The sequence below is a fragment of the Marmota monax genome, unplaced genomic scaffold (assembly GCF_021218885.2).
Source record: "Marmota monax isolate L192 unplaced genomic scaffold, Marmota_monax_Labrador192_F-V1.1 WCK01_AAM20220418_F8-fsc00014, whole genome shotgun sequence".
NCBI lineage: Eukaryota > Metazoa > Chordata > Mammalia > Rodentia > Sciuridae > Marmota > Marmota monax.
The window spans coordinates 16482495-16503147 of NW_026695222.1; the positions used below are offsets into that span (position 1 = coordinate 16482495).

Below are 20653 nucleotides of genomic sequence, written 5' to 3' on the forward strand. Positions count from 1 at the left end.
TTAAAAGACACACTCATATAGGTGCTAGGACGAGCCTTGAACTTGGAATCTTCCACAAAATTGCTGGGCTTACATTACAGGCACATGCCACCATGGCTGGCAAAGAAAGAATTTTTTTTTCCTTTAAATTGTTTTTAGTTGTTGATGGACCTTTATTTGCTTGTTTATATGTGGTACTGGGAATCCAACGCAGTGCCTCACAGGCAAGCACTCTGCAGCTGAGCTACAACTCCAGTCCTCCCAAAGGATTTTAATAACATCCTATTCCCACCTGAAATTGATCTTGCTTGATCAGAAAAGAACAGCTTATACAATGAAAAAGAAAAAAAAAAATCTGAAATATCACTTTTCTACCTTCTTAAGTGGCTAAATCCCAGATAACATCCTAACCAGGCCTCAATGATGTCAACTGTAACCTGATCCTCCACAAAATTCTTTTTCTTGAAATAACATTGGGATTACAGGCTTGAACTTGGCTTCCCCTTGAACTTTTGATCCTCCTGTCTCAGCCCCATTACTGTCTGAGATTACCACAATAGGCACCACCCCTTAACTACTTGTTCAATCAAAGGCCTGGGTTCATTCCCCAGTACCACCACCTACCTGCCCCCATTCAACAGAGAAAAAAATGTATGGGAGACATAGGTCAATCAGCTTTTAAAGCATACATTTCTTAAAATGACATAGTGTGTCAGGAGTTGATGACTTCAATCTAATTCGGTGGCAATTTTTAACTTCTTTCTATGCATCAAAGTTAGAGGCAGAGGTTCAAAGCCTGCCTCAGCAATGCTAAGGTGCTAGCCAATTCAGTGAGACCCTGTCTCTAAATAAAAAACAAATACAAAATAGGGCTGGGGATGTGCCCAAGTTCAATACTCAGTGCCAAGGGGGAAAAAAAAGTTCAAAAACTAAACCATTATATTATGTGGTAGTACTAGGGATGGAACCCAAAGACTTCCTTTAGGAAAATGCATCACCACTAAACAGTATTTTTTAATCTTTTGGTCTACAGTGGGGATTGAATTCCAGAGGCTGGCCTGGAACTTGCAGTTCTCCTGCTTCCCCCAATCACTGGAATTACAAGTGTGTACCACCACACACCAACTCTTCCTTGAATTTTGAGAAGGGTTTACTAAGTTGTCCAGGTAGCTTCAAGTCTGTGTTCCTTCGGCCTGAGCCTCCTGAGTAGGTATCATTACAGTTATGCTCAACTGCCCAGTCCCCATCATAGTTATCCATTATAAACTGAATTTTTCTGTGGTTCACCGGTGGACAACTTTGAAAACTACAAAAATACATTTACTGTCCTAGTTCCCTATAAAGGAATGACAATAAACTTCATAGGACATGGTATAGAAATGGGAGAAAAACTTCAAGGGGGCTGGGGTTGTGGCTCAGCAGAACACTCCCCTAACACATGAGGGGCCCTGGCTTCAATCCTCAGCACAGGTGTCCTACTATGGTTATCAGGAGATTCTTTGAGAGAAAAAAATATATTGAAAGAATGTGTCCCTGCCCCCAAAACACTGGAACCTGCTATTGATTTGAATTTTTTCTGTTAAATAGAACCGTGAAGATTTGTCCACCAAGATGGCCAGACAATAGACAACATAAAAACCAGCCAGGTTGAGAAGGTCTCAGTAAACTTGCTTGATCTTCTCTCATTTTGATACATGGACTTAAAAGTACAATGCTAGGTTAGAGTAATGATGCTGAGAAGGAACTGACAGGGACTGTATAAGGGTACGAATTTCCCCAGACTACACATTAAGAATCATTTCACCACTAGAAGTCAAACAAGCTTTTACCCTATTCTTCAGATTCTATGACTTTACAATACTTGAAAAATAAAGATTTCTTATGGCCTTTTTAAGAGAATTTTATTTGAGTGGTTCTTACAAAGATTGTTGCAATATGAAAGTCATTTGTTTGATAGAAATATCAAGCTGTCTTGTCAAACACACTGAAGTAACCCAAAAATATATTTCAGAGCTCACAGAGCTTAAAAAGAGCAAAGATTATATGCAACCAGACAAAACCTATTTCTGCATTTCCTATTTTCTTGCTAAGACTTCTTTGCCTTACCAGACTCTTGACTAAACATATTCAGGAAATGCAGTGATCATTTTGTTTGGAATCTTAAGACACACCAAAACACATAATATTTACAAAGAAACTTTTACAGATACATTAATTGAAAAGATACCATCAAGAAATATAATTTTGAAATCTCCCTTTCTTGCCAAATGATCAAAATGCAAGATGAGATGCTAGCCAAACAGCCCTTTACCTGGCTTGAATCCCCATACACTAAATGTGTATTCCAGAAACCTCTGCTAAACCATGAGTAAAATATCAACATTAGTGAAATGTGAAATGTAACCTGTGTAAAAAGTTAGGCTTCTGAAACATTAAAAACATCATTACATACCTGTCTGCCTTTGTACAGAAAGCACACTTGTTCCCCTAGAGCTATTCCTATAGATCCTTAATGTAATTTTCTACATGAACATTTTAAAAGGCAGAACGAGAACAGCTTTGTATACAGTGGGATTTGCTAGGTAGGGAGAATGAGCACACTGCATTCCTGTTAACATTTTTATTTTTTCAAGGTAACAGGAATTGTATACAAATGACAGTAGACCCTTGCCTCTTTATTTTTATCTAAATAAAAGATAACTCAAGATGAATTCTCAAGGAAAAAAAAAGCTATGTACATAAGGGACTATATCTTCCTTCATCGTCTACTTGGAACCAGTAGTTGTGTTGCTGTCATAGAATCAGGGAAGAGGTTGTGGTAAGTTGGAAGAGGTACATAGGCTGCTGTTATCATTTTACCTGTTGGAGAAAAAAAAAAAAAAAAAGATATTTGTTTAAGCATATTCACTTAAGTTTTACAAACTAACAATCACTCAGAATGAAGATGAAACTCACCAGCAAACCACCTGCCATGCAACGCATTGACAGCAGCAATAGCTGCAGCAATTGAGGGGCACTTCACATACACATTGCCCTAAAATGCAAACAATAACACAAAGGTAAAGACATCCCTATAAACAATGTGGACCTGCACAGATTTATTCAAGGTACCTACAGAAAAACCCAATATTTTATTTGATAACCATAAAATGTATTAAATACTTATTACAAAGGCTAGTATGCATATCTCAAATTTTCCTCAATTTTGCCATATAATGTCTTTTGACTCTGATCCAAAAGCTAGAAATGACTCAAGATATGAGGATTTCATGGCAGGCTCTTAATATCACCAGTAACATATAATAACACTCCGGTCAACGTTTTGATTATATTGGAGGGTATATTTGGTCATGATGTTAAAGTTCTTTTCATAAATAACCATTCTAATCGAAGAGAGTGGCCATAAAATACTTTTTTAGAGATAGAAATACCTGAGCAGAATTCTTGTCAACGTAAATATGAATGACTCCACCATGTTTATTACATTCTTCAATCACATCATCCTTGATCTCTGTATCCCATCCAACTTCTTCTTCTCTAAAACAAAGTATTAAGTTATATTAGAACTCTATAGAAACAAATGAATACAGAAATATCAAAGAATTTATAAAAGTTAAGTTTTTTAAAAGTACTCATGAGATTAATAAAATTAAGCATATACCATTATTCTGGATAATCATAAATTTACCAATTGAGAACTCAATTGTTTTAAACAGTAGGAAAAATAAAATTTTAAAATGTAAAACACTGTTTATAACCTGGTCTTTTTTTTTTTTTCTGTAATGAATATTTAAATGATCTGCTGACTATTTTTTTCTCGTTTAGTCCATGGTAGGGATCAAATACTGCTAACTCTAAAATTTAAACTTTTATCAATAATTATAACTGTTTCATAAAAAAGAAATTTGGTATTTGGAGAACATAAGAATCCAGACACACTGGCACATGCCTGTCATCCAGTGATTTAGGAGGTTGAGAAGGAAAGAAGGATTACAAATTGAAAGCCAGCCTCAGCAATTCAGTGAGGCCCTCAATGACTTAGCAACAAGCTTTTTCAAAATAAAACAAGAAGGGCTGGAATGACAATTGAACAGAGGGGCTAAGGTTATGGCTTAGCCACGTAGCACTCCCCTATCACGTCCAAGGCTCTGCATTCTATCCTCAGTACCACATAAGAATAAATAAATAAATTAAATTAAAGGTACTGTGTCCATCTACAACTGAAAAATAAATATTAAAGCTGAACAGAAAACTTAGGTTTATATTTACTTGGTATATTGTAAATATGATTTATAAAATCACCAAAACTCTGTACTAATAAATGGTATTCTAATACTTAGCTAGTCAAAGGTGAAAAGGCACACTCCTGTAATGTCAGCAATTGAGGAGGCTGAGTCAAGAGGATCCCAAGTTCTGGCCCAACCTCAGCAATTTAGCAAGAACTTGCTGTCAAAATTAAGAGGGCTCTGTGTATAGCTTGGTGGTACAGTGGTTGACTGGAATGCACGAGGCCCTGGGTTTGAAACCCCAGCATCTCCAAGAAAGAAATCTGCTAATTCATGCCCTGCATCCATCAATAGACACTTTAAATTAAATAAATACATTAATAAATCAATAGATACTGAAAACTTAAATTTCAAAGTTAAAAGCTAGTGAGAGGGTAAACTGATGATAGAAGTAAATCCCTGTAAATGCACAGTATGAAATCATTTAGAAAAACAGGGAAAATCTCCATAGTTTTAATTTATCCTAATCTTACAAATGTAACCATTATAAGGACTACACAAAAAATACCTAAAATTTATGTTAAAATATTTAAAAATTTTTGTACTTTTTCAATTTAGAATCATATGAAAATGTCCTATATGCTACCTTATAAACTAAATATTACAGTTTTCAAAGAAAACTGGGGGGTTGTGCGAGGGATTGAACCCAGGGAGGCAATCACCCTACCAACTGAGCTTTATCCTAGCCCTCAAAGAACACTCTTTGAAACTTGATCAAAGCATACTTACGTTTGAGGGTTAAACATGTTAGAGAGTTGGAAACACTGTGTTGCAAGTGGCTGAACAGAGGCAGCTGCAGCTAAAGCTGAAGCTAAAACACAAAAAAAAGGAGGAAAAAAAAAAAAAAAAACCAAAGAGACAAATTACTTTCATGGAAAATGCATGAGAATATCCCTGATAAATAAAACAAAATGCGTATCCCAATGTTTAAGGATGTCATTCACTCTGTAGATACCGCACTAATCTACAACTACAGTCACAAATTATCACCAGATTAATTATAATGCTAAATAAAATGTAATTTTTTTTACATTGCTTAGAAAATAATGACAATGTTTAATACACATGCAACGTTTTCACCCAAATATTTTCTTCAATCTGTGGTTGGCTGAATCCTTCCTTAGGGAACAAACACAGAAGGCCACTATCCTTTACTTTAGGTGCCAAAAAATAGGCGACCTACAGACATTCTGCAAATTGTATTAGTTATTTTAATTGAAATTTATGGGGGATTAGACCCAGGGCACTTTTACCACTAACCTACAACTCAGTCTTTATTTATTTATTTTTAATAAATACTCTGAGAAGGTGTCTGACAATGTTGCTTACAACTTCACGACACTGCTGAGACTATTCTCAAATTTGTGGTCTTCCTGCTTTTGCCTCCCAAGTACCTGGGTTTACAGGCATGCAACCATGCCCAACTAGGGAGTATTATGTTTATAGGAAAAATTAAACTTTCTGTGTGATCTAAATCAACTCAAAAAAAAAAATGGAATCTCAATATAAATAATTCAAGAAAGATGATAAATAAAATACTGGTTCTGCAGAATTGCTGCATTTTATACCAACATAAAAAATAAAATCCTCTGAAATGCCAATGAAATCTACAACCTTCTAACATATACTTTCTTTGAAATACAAAACCTTAATAAAATTAGACGTCAAAAATAAAATGCATAAAACAAGGCACTTAATATCCAATGAAAATAAATCCTAATGAATTAAACAAGTATACTTTTATAATATAAAAAACATGAAAATGAGCGGCATATCTGCAATATCCACTTTTAAAATGAACACTAATATTCCAATTAAAATACATATTTGAAATCTGAAGTTACAACACATTCCAAAATATTTGCTTCTGTGATTTACAAAATTATCAGTAGCAGTTACAGAACTCACCGTACTCATATTATCTGACCAAATTTCATTCCAATGCATAAAAACAAACAAAGCTAAGGACAGAACAATTCATTAAGAAATTATGGTAATTAAAATGAACAATCACCTGAGGAAGTATTAGAAATATACCACTAAATAAAGGTAGTGCTAGGCATAAAATATATCATAAAAGAATGATTGTTTCTGGCAGAATTTTCCTTACATGAACAACTGTTATCCTTTTGTAAAGCAATATTTTGTTTATTTTTTTGTTTTGTTTTTAAAGAACCGGAGATTAAACCCAGGGTTTGGCAATTGTTAGGCAAGCACAGACATTGCCACTGAGCTATATATGCAGCACATTAAGCTGTATTTTAAATAAAAAATCTTTGTCCCTTTACATTTCCTTCAACAAATAGTGCTTTCTTCCATAAACTTTGTATTAAATAAAAGCAAAAATACTACAATAACTGTCAAATTCTACTGGGGGAAAGACAAAAATATTAAAGAATATAATCAGGCACAGTAGTGCAACAATGTAATCTGAGCTACTTGGCTATCTGATCTAAGAGGATCATTTGGGCTCAGTAGTTCCAGTTCAACCTCAATAACAAACCTCCAAAAAATCTGTAAGTTTTAAGAAAAACTGAAGAACAATCTGAGTAGCTTTAAATATTTTCAAGTATATTTGGAATAACCAGAAGGTCTTCAACAATTGAAGGAGACCAGCTTTTTCTGCTTTCACAAATACAATGTGAAAACAAAAATATTAAGAGCATATACTATAGAAACATCATGGTTCAAACTATATCACATGAAGAATCCAATGAATGAATAGGACAATACTCTATTCTACCTTTTAAAAATCTGTTAAAGAACACCAAGTACATCTCATTTGCAAGAAAAATTAAAGTATGAGTTTAATTCTAAACTATCAAGGAACACAATAGATATTATTCATATAAAATCCTATTATCCTTTCCTTGAATAGGATTTTATAAAACAATAGGATATTCTTATGAAAAGATACTAAATTTAAACCGCAAAATGTTCTTGCCTGCCATTTGGCAGATTAACTCGACAATTACAAAAGAAAAAAAGAGAGAGTATACAATACTTTTAATATACATGCAATTTAGATCAAAAAAGACCGCTCATGACTTTATATGGGCTTACACAAATGAATGACATCAAAATACCATTCTTTAAAATCGTCTTTCATGTTTTGAAAGACTATTCTACTAAATAACAATTAACAGAATATTTTGTTTTCTGAAATCTATAAAAGTTCCATTAACACTCAAAACAAATAAAAATAAGAGGTTGATTTTTTTTTTTTTTGGTGATGCTGAGAATATATTGCTGGCATGCTAGGTCAGCAGTCTACCATAGGACTATACCCTCAGCACAAGGCTAAAAATATTAATAAGAAAGTTAAAAGTAAAAGCATTCAGGGACATGTACATTTCTCTTATATATTAGGTAACTGAATTAGATATTCTGAAATACATAGCTTACTATGTATATACCACTGTTGTCATTCTGTCAAATTTCAAAATTAGATACAAAATTATACAATAACATGCAACTATGTCTTATTCCATTTAATTTTAATTTAACAACAAGTAATAATTATAAGCAGTTCAACTCACCTTCAGTCTGTTGGGAAAGTCGTGTTTGCAAATCTATAACAAAAGAGAATTCTACAGCTCAGTGCAGGAACAATGAAGAGCCTCAACTAACAGGGTAAATGTCAGGAAAGCTTTAATAAAAGAGGACTATAACAGCAGGGTTTATTAAAATGAACTTAGTAAAACCTGGCAGCAAAACCTCCTTCCCCATTCCTCATTGACAAGGCTTTGGGGCCTTTATTTTCCCTCTTGCACTAGGAAACTTCCTTTCTTCCTATTCCAACTACCTTTCTATACTTCAAATGTGTTCCACTATACTACTCTCTTCAGATGGAAATAATGGGAAATGGGGAAAGGGGAGCACACCGGTCAGATAATGTGTGAAAAACCCTGATCTTGAGAATTCAATTCCAAGTACTTGGGAAATTATAATATTTTGTTATATCAGTGACTAATACTTTTAAAAGGTGGTAATAAAACTGTAAACTCATCAACAGTATAAATCAGAAAGTTGTAAACATATTCAATAATCTCATGTTTCTGTAACAAGAACATCAATTTTGGAAAAGACACTTCCAACAATATGAATGTATATTGACTGTGTTTGACAATTTAATACTTAATTGTCAAGGGTAGCAGAGATGATCACAAATTCATTAAAGTTAACAGTTTTCCAGCCTACTATGAGATACTACTATTATGAGGAATGAAATCTATGGGATTTTATTACAACCAATGAAACACATGGAAAATATAAACATCTAGCCATATTAAAAATACATCACAGAATTTTAAAACATATTTTTTCACATAAGCATCACCATTTCCCAAGAAAGCTCTGGGAAGTAAATGACAACAAGTTTGCCTAATTAAAATGCCACATTGCTATAAAGCTACCCTGAAGGTAAAAAGAAACAAAATACAAATATACAAATTACCTGAAAGTTTCCTATAATAATTTTCATTAAAATGTGATTGAATTTTGTGGCCCATTATTACCATAGAAGGTTCCTGCTGGAGATAGAAATGACTGGGAAACGGGTCAAAATTTTGGGATCTGCGGCCGAAATTTTTTTTTTTTTTTTTTTAAGAGAGAGAGAGAGAGAGGTAGAGAGAAGTAGAGAGAGAGTGAGAGAGAAGTTTTAATATTTTATTTTTTAGTTTTCGGCAGACACATCTTTGTATGTGGTGCTGAGGATCGAACCCGGCCGCACGCATGCCAGGCGAGCCCGCTACCGCTTGAGCCACACCCCCAGCCCCTGCAGCCAAAATTATACTGGGATATATATAATACCTGGGGTCCTAGGTTCTCAAAATTGGCATCTCAGGGAGCTGAATAAATGTTAACTGGAGCTTGTTGAAGGAACTTGAAGACATGATCATAGGAATACTGTCAATAAACCTTAAATAATAACACAAATTGTCGCATAGATATTAGAAATCCATGCTATGGAGTATTTATCAATCTCAGTTTCAATAAGTCATTTTTGAGGCCATTCCTGACATACTAGGAAAGAAAGCATGGTTTATAATCATATTTTATCTTAGGACTATTAAGCTACTACAACAATAAATGATGAATAATGATAATCCAAACTTGGTTTCAAAGTAACTGCTTTGAAAGATTTAGGAATAAGAGCCTCAATCACAGTAAAAATGTATCAATTTAATTTCAATGTGGTTATTTGAAGGGCTTATGAAAACCACCTTTACAAAAACTCTGCACCAAATGGACTTGTAGCTCAGCAGTCAAGCAATCACCTAGCATGTGGAGGCTCTGGATCGTTCCTCAGAATCACGTTAAAATAAAGGTATTGTGACAAACTGAAACTAAAAAATAAAATATATATATTAAAAAAAAAAAAAAAAAAAAAAACACATTCCGATCAGAAATATTTAACTAAGACTTATGAACTCAGAAAAAATCAGCCAACCATACAATAAATCACACAGGAAGGCTAAGTGCAGTGGTGCACACCTTTAATCTCATCTGATTGGGAGGTAGATTCAAAAGGATCAAAAATTCAAATCCACCATCAGCAACTCGAAAGAGCTTACCTCTAAATAAAATATAAGAACAGAGCTTAGGATGTGAGTCAATGATTAAGAATGCCTGGGTTAAATTCTCAGTACAAAGGAAAAAGAAAAATGCCAGTACAAAGGAAAAACAAACAAACAAACAAAAACATAAGCATGCACCCAGGAAACTGCAAAAATAAAATAGTCATAATGGACATACTATGCAACATCAAAAATTATTTTTAAAAACAGCTAAAAATATTTACATAGAAATTTACAATCAGGGTATGACTCGTATTTCACTATAAATTCCATGAAGGTAGGGCACAAAATCTTTGTTACTATCATCTACTAGAATTGATAAACATTTTCTAAATTATCAAAGAATGACATGTACAGTAATAAAAGGGGATAGTTTTCAGGTTTTAAAAAAATCCCTATCAAATCCTAAGAAAAGATATATTTCATAAAGAGATGCATTTACAGCAAGTGGCATTCTATGACCATTCAGTCACTATACAAAATTAAATTGGTAATTTACTTATTTATTATTTTGTGGTGCTGAGGACTGAAGCCAGGGCCTTATGCATTTGAGGCAAGCACTCTACCAAATGAGCTATACAATATCCCCAGCCTTTAAATTGATAATAATCTTAAAAGTAAAAAATAATAATGCACTGAAACAAATGGAATACAGAGAGTTAAGAGAGGCATCAAATACAAAAATGCCCCAATAGTTATGATTTTTCAAAAAGAATACAGCGACACATTCCTGTAATCCCACTCGCTTGGGAGGGTGAAGATGGAGGATGGCAAGTTCTAAGCCAGCCTCAGCAATGGCAAGGTGTGAAGCAACTCAGTGAGACGCTGTCTCTAAATAAAATACAAAATGGGGCAGTGATGTTGCTCAGTGATCATGTGACCCTGAGTTCAATAACTGGTACCAACCACCATCCCACCCCACTCAACCCCCACCCAAGAATGCAGTGGCATAATTGTCAGAAACACTAGAGACTAACTACAAATCAGGTTAAAAGGTAAGTCATTTAATTGGGCAGGAGGAATGAAAGAAATTCAAAGGCATATTCTCAAAGTCCTCAAACACTTCTAGCTATCCACCAAGAAGGCAAATAACAAAATAACAAAACACACCTCTCTTAATAATAATAATGCTCTCCATTAAAAAGATAAGGTTTGTATTGTAACAAAAACCATGAAACAAAAAACTGTCAGTTCTCCCGTTTTTTTCTTTTCTCCAAGTATGTCATTCCCCAAGTCAAAATCCTACATGATATTAAGAAGGCAATTACCTCATACACTGTTACTTTTGCAATTATTTTAAGTTTAAGGATCTATTGTTTTCACAATTCAAACATTATTGAAAAGAAATGTTTTCATCCTCATTATATCAACTTGTGATTCTCATCAAGAGTGATATTTTAACCTTTCTAAATTTATATTAATTCCCACTAAAACCTGGGGCATACATGTTTAGTGGACACAATTCAATCCAAAATGTATACTTCCTTACATGAACTGTACAAATTTATGCTAAAAGTACTTGATGAATTGAATTCTCAGTTAGTCCTTTTAAATGCAAAAATTTGGCAAATTTTCGAATTAGATGAAAAAAATAAATGATTTCAAATTAGAAAAGATTCAATTCCTACCTGCCACAGCACCAAATGCCAAAGAGCCACTCATTTGTAAAGCCTGCTGGGCTGCTGGTGGAATCTGCAAACCTGTACCTGTAAAAGAATAGATTTACAAAGTAAGTGGTTTAATTTGGCAGGAGGAAAGAAGAGAAATTCAAAGGCACATTCTCTAAATGTCCTCAAACACTTCTAGTTTACTATGCTAAGAAAAAGAGAAACAAAGTTTTCTGGAGGGCTGGGGATGTGGCTCAAGCGGTAGCGCGCTTGCCTGGCATGCAAGCGGCCCGGGTTGGATCCTAAGCACCACATACAAACAAAGATGTTGTGTCCACCGAAAACTAAAAAACAAGTATTAAAATTTTCTCTCTTTAATAAAGAAAAAAAAAATGTTTTCTGGATCCATACTACCACTTTCACCTAAGTCAGAAATAAGAAAAGGTATAATACCTAAAACTATACTAGTTTTTCATCAGTACACCTGTAAAAAATTATGACAAACACCACCAGAAACATACCCTCAGCAAGTCTTGCCATTAATTGGAGACGACCAGTTGTTCCCAAGTCAATTCCAGTCCTTTCCAGTTCGTCACTATCCAAAAACGAACTAGCACTAGAAGCATCAGTACGTTCAGTAACATGACCAACTTTCATTGGCCTTCCTGCTAGTTCAAATCCATTAAGTTGTTCCAAAGCCTTTTTGGCACATTCTGAGTCAGAAAACTACAATTGGGGAGGGAAAGGAGAGGAGATTCACAACATTTGATTTATACACATACACATAACCCTAATAAATATACTCAATAATGACTACCAGGTAGATAGGGAAATAGGTTTCAAGATTTAAGTAACAGATCAGACCTTAAAATTATACAAATTAAAATCAAAATTTATTGACAAATAATTTCAATGAAAGAAAAGATATTATTTTACAGTTGGCAATATGGGATATTAATAACAAAATTTGAAAAATAAATTTTCAAAAACCAAAATGATTTTTTAAATTTTTTTCACCCCTGTGAATTGAACACAGGGATGCTTTATCACTGAGGTATATCCCCAAGCGTATTTTTAAAATGTTGATAAGATTTTTTTCCACTCATGAAGGAAAACACAATGAGAAATTAAAATTTCAGGGACTGGGGATGTGGCTCAAGCGGTAGCGTGCTCGCCTGGCATGCTTGCAGCGCTGGGTTCAATCCTCAGCACCACATACAAATAAAATAAAGATGTTATGTCTGCCGAAAACTAAAAAAAAATAAATATTAAAAAAAATTAAAAAAAAAATTTCAGTCAGGCATAAAGATGCATACTATAATTCCCACGATGCCCCCCAAACAAACAAACAAACATTATAAAGACTAGGGATGTGATCCCAGGGTTTAATTACCTTTAGAAAATAACAATTATGCTTACTCAGATCATAATAATTGTATATGCTAGTTAAATGAAAAGATATCAACCATTTAATACAAATATGCCATGCAAATAATTTATATAATCTAATTTTATATAACTATACAATAATAGAACGTTCATGAATCATTTGGTAAAATTTAAGTCTTCTATTAAAAAGGGTTCTACAGACCAAACTCAAAATAAGCCTTGTACTTCTAAATTACTGAATATTTTATTACCTAGAATACAATACTCAAATCTGATACAAATTACAGGAAAAAAATCTGAATATATTCCCTTAACAAAACTCCTATTCAAACCTTGGTACACACCCCCCCCCAAAAAAAGATTAATATCAGGCTAAAGGTGGTGTTGCCGAGGCTGGCTTTGAACTCACACTCCTCCTGACTCAGCCTCTCATGCTACTGGGATTATAGGCATGGGCCACACCCAGCTATAACTCCTTTTTTTGAAAAATGAAAGAGGATAACCATGCTGATGTTATTAAGAAACACAATGCAGGTGTACTACATTTTCTAAATAGCTTTTCTCCTTTCACCAATATATTAAGGTAGAGTTGGACTAAAATAGACATATGAATTTTATTTATTTGGTAGCAGGGATTGAACCCAGAGACATGTAACAACTGAGTCACATGCCCAGCATGCCCCCTCTTTTTAACCTAAGAATACAGTTCAGTGTAGAGCACTTGGCCATCATGTATGAGGCCCTTGGTTATAAGCCCAGCACCCTACACACATATGAAAAAGTAGAAGCACATCGGTTCTACATTACTCCAATTAACACTTAATAATCCTATTAGAACTGGGCTATCATGATTAGCCACAATCGCTTGTAATAAGGCAAACATGGTTGTTAGGTATGTATGCATTTTAAAAAGAATTTTTAAGTGAAACAAGATATCGTAAACAATGGGACACAAGAGAAACAGAATGATATAACAGCTTTCATAAAGATCTGGGTAAGGGCTGGGGATGTGGCTCAAGCGGTAGCGCGCTCGCCTGGCATGCGTGTGGCCCGGGTTCGATCCTCAGCACCACATACAAACTAAGATGTTGTGTCCGCCAAATACTAAAAAATAAATATTAATAATTAAAAAAAAAAAAAAAGATCTGGGTAAGCAAACTGACCACACATTTTAAAAAATCAGATATAATAATAATAAGCTCCTAATGATCAGATTTAGTATACTTAGTAAGTAGTAACATACAAAGAAAGAAAAAGGGTTGGTGATAAGTGGAAGAGCACATACATGCCTACCATGCAAGAGACTTGGGGATTAACGGTGTGGTCAAAAAAGGAAATAAAAAATGAAAAGAAAATGACTACTATTACCAAATTTAAGCAATTTGAAAACAGTAACTACATCTACATTCCTGGAAGGGGGAGAATCACACGCATATAGTTCATATGTTAACATGTCAATTACTTACTGTAATAAATCCATAACCCTTAGAGCGACCTGTTTCACTATCCATCATGAGCTGGATACTTTCAATCTAAAAATAAATGTCATAATTATTTAAGTCAACAAGAGAAAAAAAGCATAGTATACATAGACAATTCAAAAAATTCTCCTCCCAATAGAAGAAACTAAAAACTTCTCATAACCCATAATTGAAAAAAAAAAAAAAAAAGCAACTCTAGAAAATTCGTTAAGCAAGAAGTTATACACTGAAGGGTGGAAATAAAATTAAGATTGTCTTAAGTAGTTGTGAGTATTGCTGTGATAGGCACAGCACACAACTTCCAAATTGTAGAGCCTGGGTTTGATTCCCAATGCCAAGTAAAATAATTGTCTTTTTATTCAGGGAAAAAAAAAAAAAGTCTAAGGCCTTTCTAAAATAACATCAGATGTTGGAAACAAAATAAATATTCTATGTCCTTTCCATACTGGGGATGGGGGAAAACTAGAGATTGAACTCAGGACAACTCAACCATTGATCCATATACCCCCAGCAATTTTCTTGTATTTTATTAAGAGATAAGGTCTTACTGCGTTGCTTAGCGCCTTGCTTTTGCTGAGGCTGGCTTTGAACTTGAGATCCTCCTACCAGAGCCTCCCAAGGCACTAGGATTACACCCATGCACCACCATGCCTGCCTACAGACACTTATTTTTTAAAAAAAGTTTCAATAGGCTAAACACTGAATATAGTGATTAGTGGACACCAAATATACTAAAAATCATTAGCCTGTTCACTTAAATAAGTTAACTTCATGGTTTGTCAATTATAACAATTAAAACTGTCCCTAAAAGCTGCCCATATAAAAAAAGGGCAAAGAAAAATTCAAATATAATACCTATATTATATTATTTAGTGTTTTGGTTGGTGGTTTCAACCTTTTTGTGTTGTGATAACTGAGCAAAATGTACACTTTGATAGTGGCACTGCTACAATTCCAATAAAGCACCCCCAACAATAACAAGCCTTTTATGACTGATTTTTTTAAAAACTTCATAAAGGGATGCCATATGGTGGTGGGCTGATAAACAAATTTAAAAACCACATTCAAAGTTGGATGCCATGATGCACGCCTGTAAGCCCAGTGGCTAAGGAGTCTGAAACAAGAGGATCACAATTTCAAAGCCAGCCTCAGCAATAGCTAAGATCTAAGAAACTCAGTGACACCCTATCTCTAAATAAAATACAAAATAGGGCTGGGGATGTGGCTCAGTGGTTGAATGTCCTGAGTTCAAACCCTGGTTCAACCCCCCCAAAAGATTAATATTAGGCTAAGGGCGGTGGTGCATGCCTGTAATCCCAGCAATGCACAAATACAAGGACAGCCTTGGCAACACAGAAAGATTAAAAATAAAAAAAATAAAAAGGGTTGCAAAAGTAGCTGTGATAGCCTGTGGGTTCAATCGATAGTACATTCTCTCTCCCCCATTTGTTTGTCCATTGTAAGATTGATTCTGTCAGAAACAATTTAATTACTTAACTTAGTAGTAGAGAAGCTTCTCCACATACCACTAGAATTGTAGTACGGGGGAAAACCTCCCAAAACAAAATATGATCTAATTAAAAATGCACAGCATAACCATTTATTCTTAATGATTTTTTAAAAAATTGATTCCCTAGAATAACAAATTCTACATACAGAAATCGTTATGCACTACATTTGGGTAAAGAACTTCTAAAACATCCATTGATGTACTTGTACTTACTCTTCCAAATGGCTCAAAGATTCCCCGAAGCATATCTTCAGTTATGTTAAAGTGTAATGAGCCCACATAAAGTCTCATAGGTCCTGCACTTCCCTTTTGTAAATTGTTTGCCATTGCTGCAGCTCTGTTTTTTTCTGCCTACAAGAAAAATATGAACAAATCCATAACAAACAGTGCTAATACATCAGGTTGAACAGACAGAGATGCTCAATAACAACCACAGCCAAGATTAGAGATACAAATATGCTAAATAAACAAGTTAAAAAAAAAATCTATAAATCACTTTAGAAGGAAAAAAAGTCAGAAACAGAATGCAGTTTACAGATTACCACAATGTTATGCAACATTCTGATGACACATAGTGGTAATAGTACAACATTTTAAACATGATTAATGGCACTGAACTGAATGCTTAATAATAGCTGAAATGTATGTTTTATAATAAAATCAAATTAAGTATATGCAAATCATATATAAAGCTCATACCATATTTCATACGCAAGGGGCTGGAGATATAGCTCAGTTGGTAGAGTGCTTGCCTTGCATGCACAAGGCTCTGGGTTTAATCCCCAGCACCCCACCACACACACAAATACACAAAATCCATATTTCATATGTAAAATTAAATCCACCATAAAACTACATTTTACATTCTGAAACAAGGATCTTGTCTGGTCACAAACTACTATGAGAGGTCACAGTTTTATTCACATACAGCTACTGGGTTTCTTCTTATTCATTCTGACAAATAACTTGAGCTAGGATTATTTATTTGTAAAATTTTTTGGTAACTGTAGATGGACGGAATGCCTTTTTAAAAAAAAAACAAAACAAAACATGGTGTGCTAAGTAAGGCAAGCTTTCTGCAACTGAGCCAACCTATGATTATTTTCCTATCCAGTTTATAAAGACCATTACTCAGGATTAATAATCAAGAATACAAAAGAACATATAATACAATGGTAAAAATGAATCTAACAAGTAAGTTGGCTATACCTACAGTTTAACAGTAGACATGACATACTCTATCAAGTTTGTACGCAACTTCAAAAGCATTATGTAATTTTGATGAACTGAAGACTTATGGAGTAATGAATGTATTTCAGTAATTGAAAAGCAAACAACTTCAGATGACTCAGGAGGCTGATAACTGAGCTCAAAATGGATAAATGAGCTCAAGACCAACTTAACCAACTTAGTGATTAACTTAAGTCTGTCTCAAATGGTGCTTAGAAGGACTGGTTTTCTGGCTTAGTGGTAGAGCAAATGCTTAGCACGTGTGAGGCACCAAAGTGGATCATCAGAACTACATGAAGTTATTCAAAACACACACACACACAGTATTGGGATGCAGCTCAGCTGAAAAGTGACCCTGATTGACACATTTAGGATTAAAGGAGAAAAAGATTGGCCATTGTTCTTCTAGCGTATTCCACAAAATATTTTAACGTATTTGCCATGAAAAGAAAAAGCTGCAGGAGGCTGAGGCAGGAGAATCATAGAGTTCAAAGCCAAGTCTTGAAAAAGTGAGGTGCTAAGCAACTCAGTGAAATCCTCTCTATAAATACAAAATAGGGATGGGGAGGTGTCTCGGTGGCAGAGTGCCCCTTAATTCAAACCCCAGTTCAGCCCTCCACCAAAAAAAAAGCTGACTAGCAACAGAAAATGGTTGCTTATTCAGTATGTATAGAGTACTGAATCCTAAGGATAGTTTCAAAATACATAATCACTAGATTTAGGCATCCTGATTTTTCTGTGTACAAAATAACTAAAATATCAATGTAAATTCATTTCCACAAAGGAATACTCAAATACTGTGAGATATCAATAAATCATAAACTGAATATTAAACAAAAATACTTCAAATGAGATTTTTACATTTTACCTAATCTGGGAACAATGGTAAACATCTATAATCCCAGTCACCTGGGAAGCTAAGGGGGGAAGATCTCATGTTCAAGGCAAGGCTCAGCAACTTAGTGAAGGGTTAAGCCGTTAGTGAGAACCTGTCTCACAAAAGGGGGGAAGGGGATTGGCTGGTCTGTAGTTCAGAGATAAAGTGTTACCACATTCTATCCCAAATACCCAACCCCCCAAAAAACCCTTATGTTCAAAAGAATCTTGTAACCAATGGTTTCAAACTACTCTATTCCAAAAAAAAAAAAAAAAAAATTTTTTTGCATGAGCATGTATTTTCACAGTAAAAATATATTACTATTTAATGATAGAAGATTCGTTTTTCTTTTCCCTTCATACCTCACTGGTGTGAGCAACCCAGCCACCAGTAAAGACATTACTTAAATTTTTTTTTTAGGGCTGGGGCTATAACTCAGTGGCAGACCACTTGCCTAACACGTGTTGAGGTACTGGGTTTGATCTTCAGCACCATAAATAAATAAATAAATAAATAGATGGATAAGGGTGCTGTGTCCATCACAACTAAAAACTTTTTTATGGCTGGTTTGTGGCTCAGTGGTAGAGCTCTTACCTAGCATGTGAGGCACTGGGTTTCCCAGCATCATATATAAATTAAGTAAAGGTCCTTATACAGCTAAAAATTTCTTTTTTAAATTCTTTAAATAAAAAAAATAAAATCATACCATGTGAAAAGAAAACATTCATTTATCTTTTTTGTACCAGGGATTGAACAACCCAAGGGCATTTAAATACTCAACCACATTGCCAGATATGTATTTAGAAACACGATCTGGGTAAGCTGGCTTTACCTGGTGATCCTCCTGCCTCAGCCTCCTGAGCTGCAGGGATTACAAGTAACCTTCAGCACTCCTGGGCCCCCAAAGTACTACCTTTTTGCAGGGGCAAGGAATTAAACTGAGTTGTATCCACAGCCCTATTTTGTATTTTATTTAGAGACAGGATCTCACTGAGTTGCCTAGCTCTCTTGTTTTTGAACTTGAGATCCTCCTGCCTCAGCCTTCCAAATTACTGGGATTACAGGAATGTGCCACAAGAGTCCAGCCAGAAAATACATTCTTGAGAAAATACATTCTTGAGAAAATACATTCATGATTCTCAATACTAAGTTTTTTTTAGGCCTTTTTTTTTTTTTGTACCAAATATCAGGCACAGGGATGCTTAAAACTGAGCAATATTCCCACCCCTATTTATTTTGACAGAGTCTTGCTAAAATAGTAATCCAAGCTTCTGATGCCGCTGAGATTTCAGGTTTGCACCATGGCGCCCAGCCTTTAATGAAATGAATGTTTGTAACTTAGATTAAGGTGCATTTATTTATTTATTGGGGGGTCAGTAGGTATTTAAACAAAAGGCACTCTACCATTGAATCACTTCCCAGACCTTTTTATTGAGACAAGGTCTTGCCAACTTTCTTTTGGCCTCGCTGAACTGCTCAATATGACTATGAATTGGTGATCCTCTTAACTCAGCCTCTTGATTCACAGGGATTACAGGTGTGTGGCACGAATATGGTGTTAAGAACACAGTATACCACAGGAGTCACAACAAAGTTTCAATAAAGCAACCTAATATCATCTGACTCAAGGTAATGTGATGATTAATGTATATAAAACCTCATCAGGACATAATATCATTTCAGCAAGATTTAGGAGGCTTCCAGTATCAGTAACTCAATTCTTAAGAAAAAAATTACCTGTGATGCCTGTACAATGATGGGCACTCCTAAAACTCGCTGGCCAGTTAATCCTATTGCTAGAGGCACTGAGCTAACATCGACAAACTCCACATAGGCAATCCCTTTGGAACGTCTTGAATTTCTATCAGAAATCATCCTCACATCTCGAACCTGAAAAGAAAATACACATTTAATAGAATTCTGCTTGTGCAATAATGCACTGTGACCTATATGAATATAATTATTTCAAAAGCAGGCACGAATTACATGAATAGGTTTAGGACTACAACTCAGTGGTACAACACTTTGTCTATTACTTTGTCAGCCTTTTGTTTGACCCCCAGTACCACAGAAACAAACACAGGAATGTAAAATACGTATTCAGAAAACAAGGTGCATTGAGGATGGAACAAAATACAAAGAAATAAAAGTTCCCTGACTTCAAATTGCAGCATGCACAGAGACACAAAAAAAGCGATAAATTTCAAGGATTATTGGCCTTCTATTTTTTTTTCTTTGTGTTGAGGAGCGAACCCAAGACTTCATGCATACTAAGGATGGTCTCTAATACTGAGATCAACCCTTAATCTCTTTCTTTCTTTCCTCTTTTTTTTTTTTCCAGAAGGGGCTTGTTATTTTGACAGTCTGGCCTCTCAAGTGATATGACTACAAGTACCCTCCATTCAGCTAACCCCTCCGTTTTTTTATTTTCTCACTGACTGGGAATCAAAACATTTTCTCAGAAGGCACAGTGGTGCACAGGTGTAATCACAAGGTGTGCAGACACTGAAGCAAGAAAACTCCATGTTCAAACAAAGCCAGCCTCAGCAACCCTGCAAGACCCTTAGCAAATTCAAAAGACCAGAGGCTGAGGATGTGGCTCAAGCGGTAATGCGCTCGCCTGGCATGAACAGGGCACTGGGTTCGATCCTCAGCACCACATAAAAATAAAAAAAAAAATTCACAAGACCCAATATCAAAATATTAGACTGGGAA

General features: G+C 34.9%; 1 protein-coding gene across 7 annotated transcripts in view; it reads right to left on the reverse strand.

Moving 5' to 3' along the window:
* Positions 1–2584: 2584 nt before the first annotated feature.
* The window catches only part of Rbm39 (RNA binding motif protein 39), a 32353-nt gene continuing 14284 nt past the window's right edge, over positions 2585–20653 (reverse strand). For 5 of the 7 annotated variants that reach the window (XM_046432933.2, XM_046432931.2, XM_058575547.1 and 2 more), the window contains 10 exons: positions 19676–19828; positions 16045–16182; positions 14307–14372; positions 11973–12177; positions 11473–11550; positions 7805–7855; positions 4995–5076; positions 3411–3516; positions 2935–3013; positions 2585–2838 (listed from right to left, as the gene is read on the reverse strand). In XM_046432933.2, the coding sequence (XP_046288889.1) occupies positions 2738–2838; positions 2935–3013; positions 3411–3516; positions 4995–5076; positions 7805–7855; positions 11473–11550; positions 11973–12177; positions 14307–14372; positions 16045–16182; positions 19676–19828 (1059 nt within the window). In that variant the 3' untranslated portion in view covers positions 2585–2737. The remainder of the gene's footprint in view (positions 2839–2934; positions 3014–3410; positions 3517–4994; positions 5077–7804; positions 7856–11472; positions 11551–11972; positions 12178–14306; positions 14373–16044; positions 16183–19675; positions 19829–20653) is intronic. The other 2 variants (XM_046432934.2, XM_046432932.2) reach the window with 1 other exon arrangement.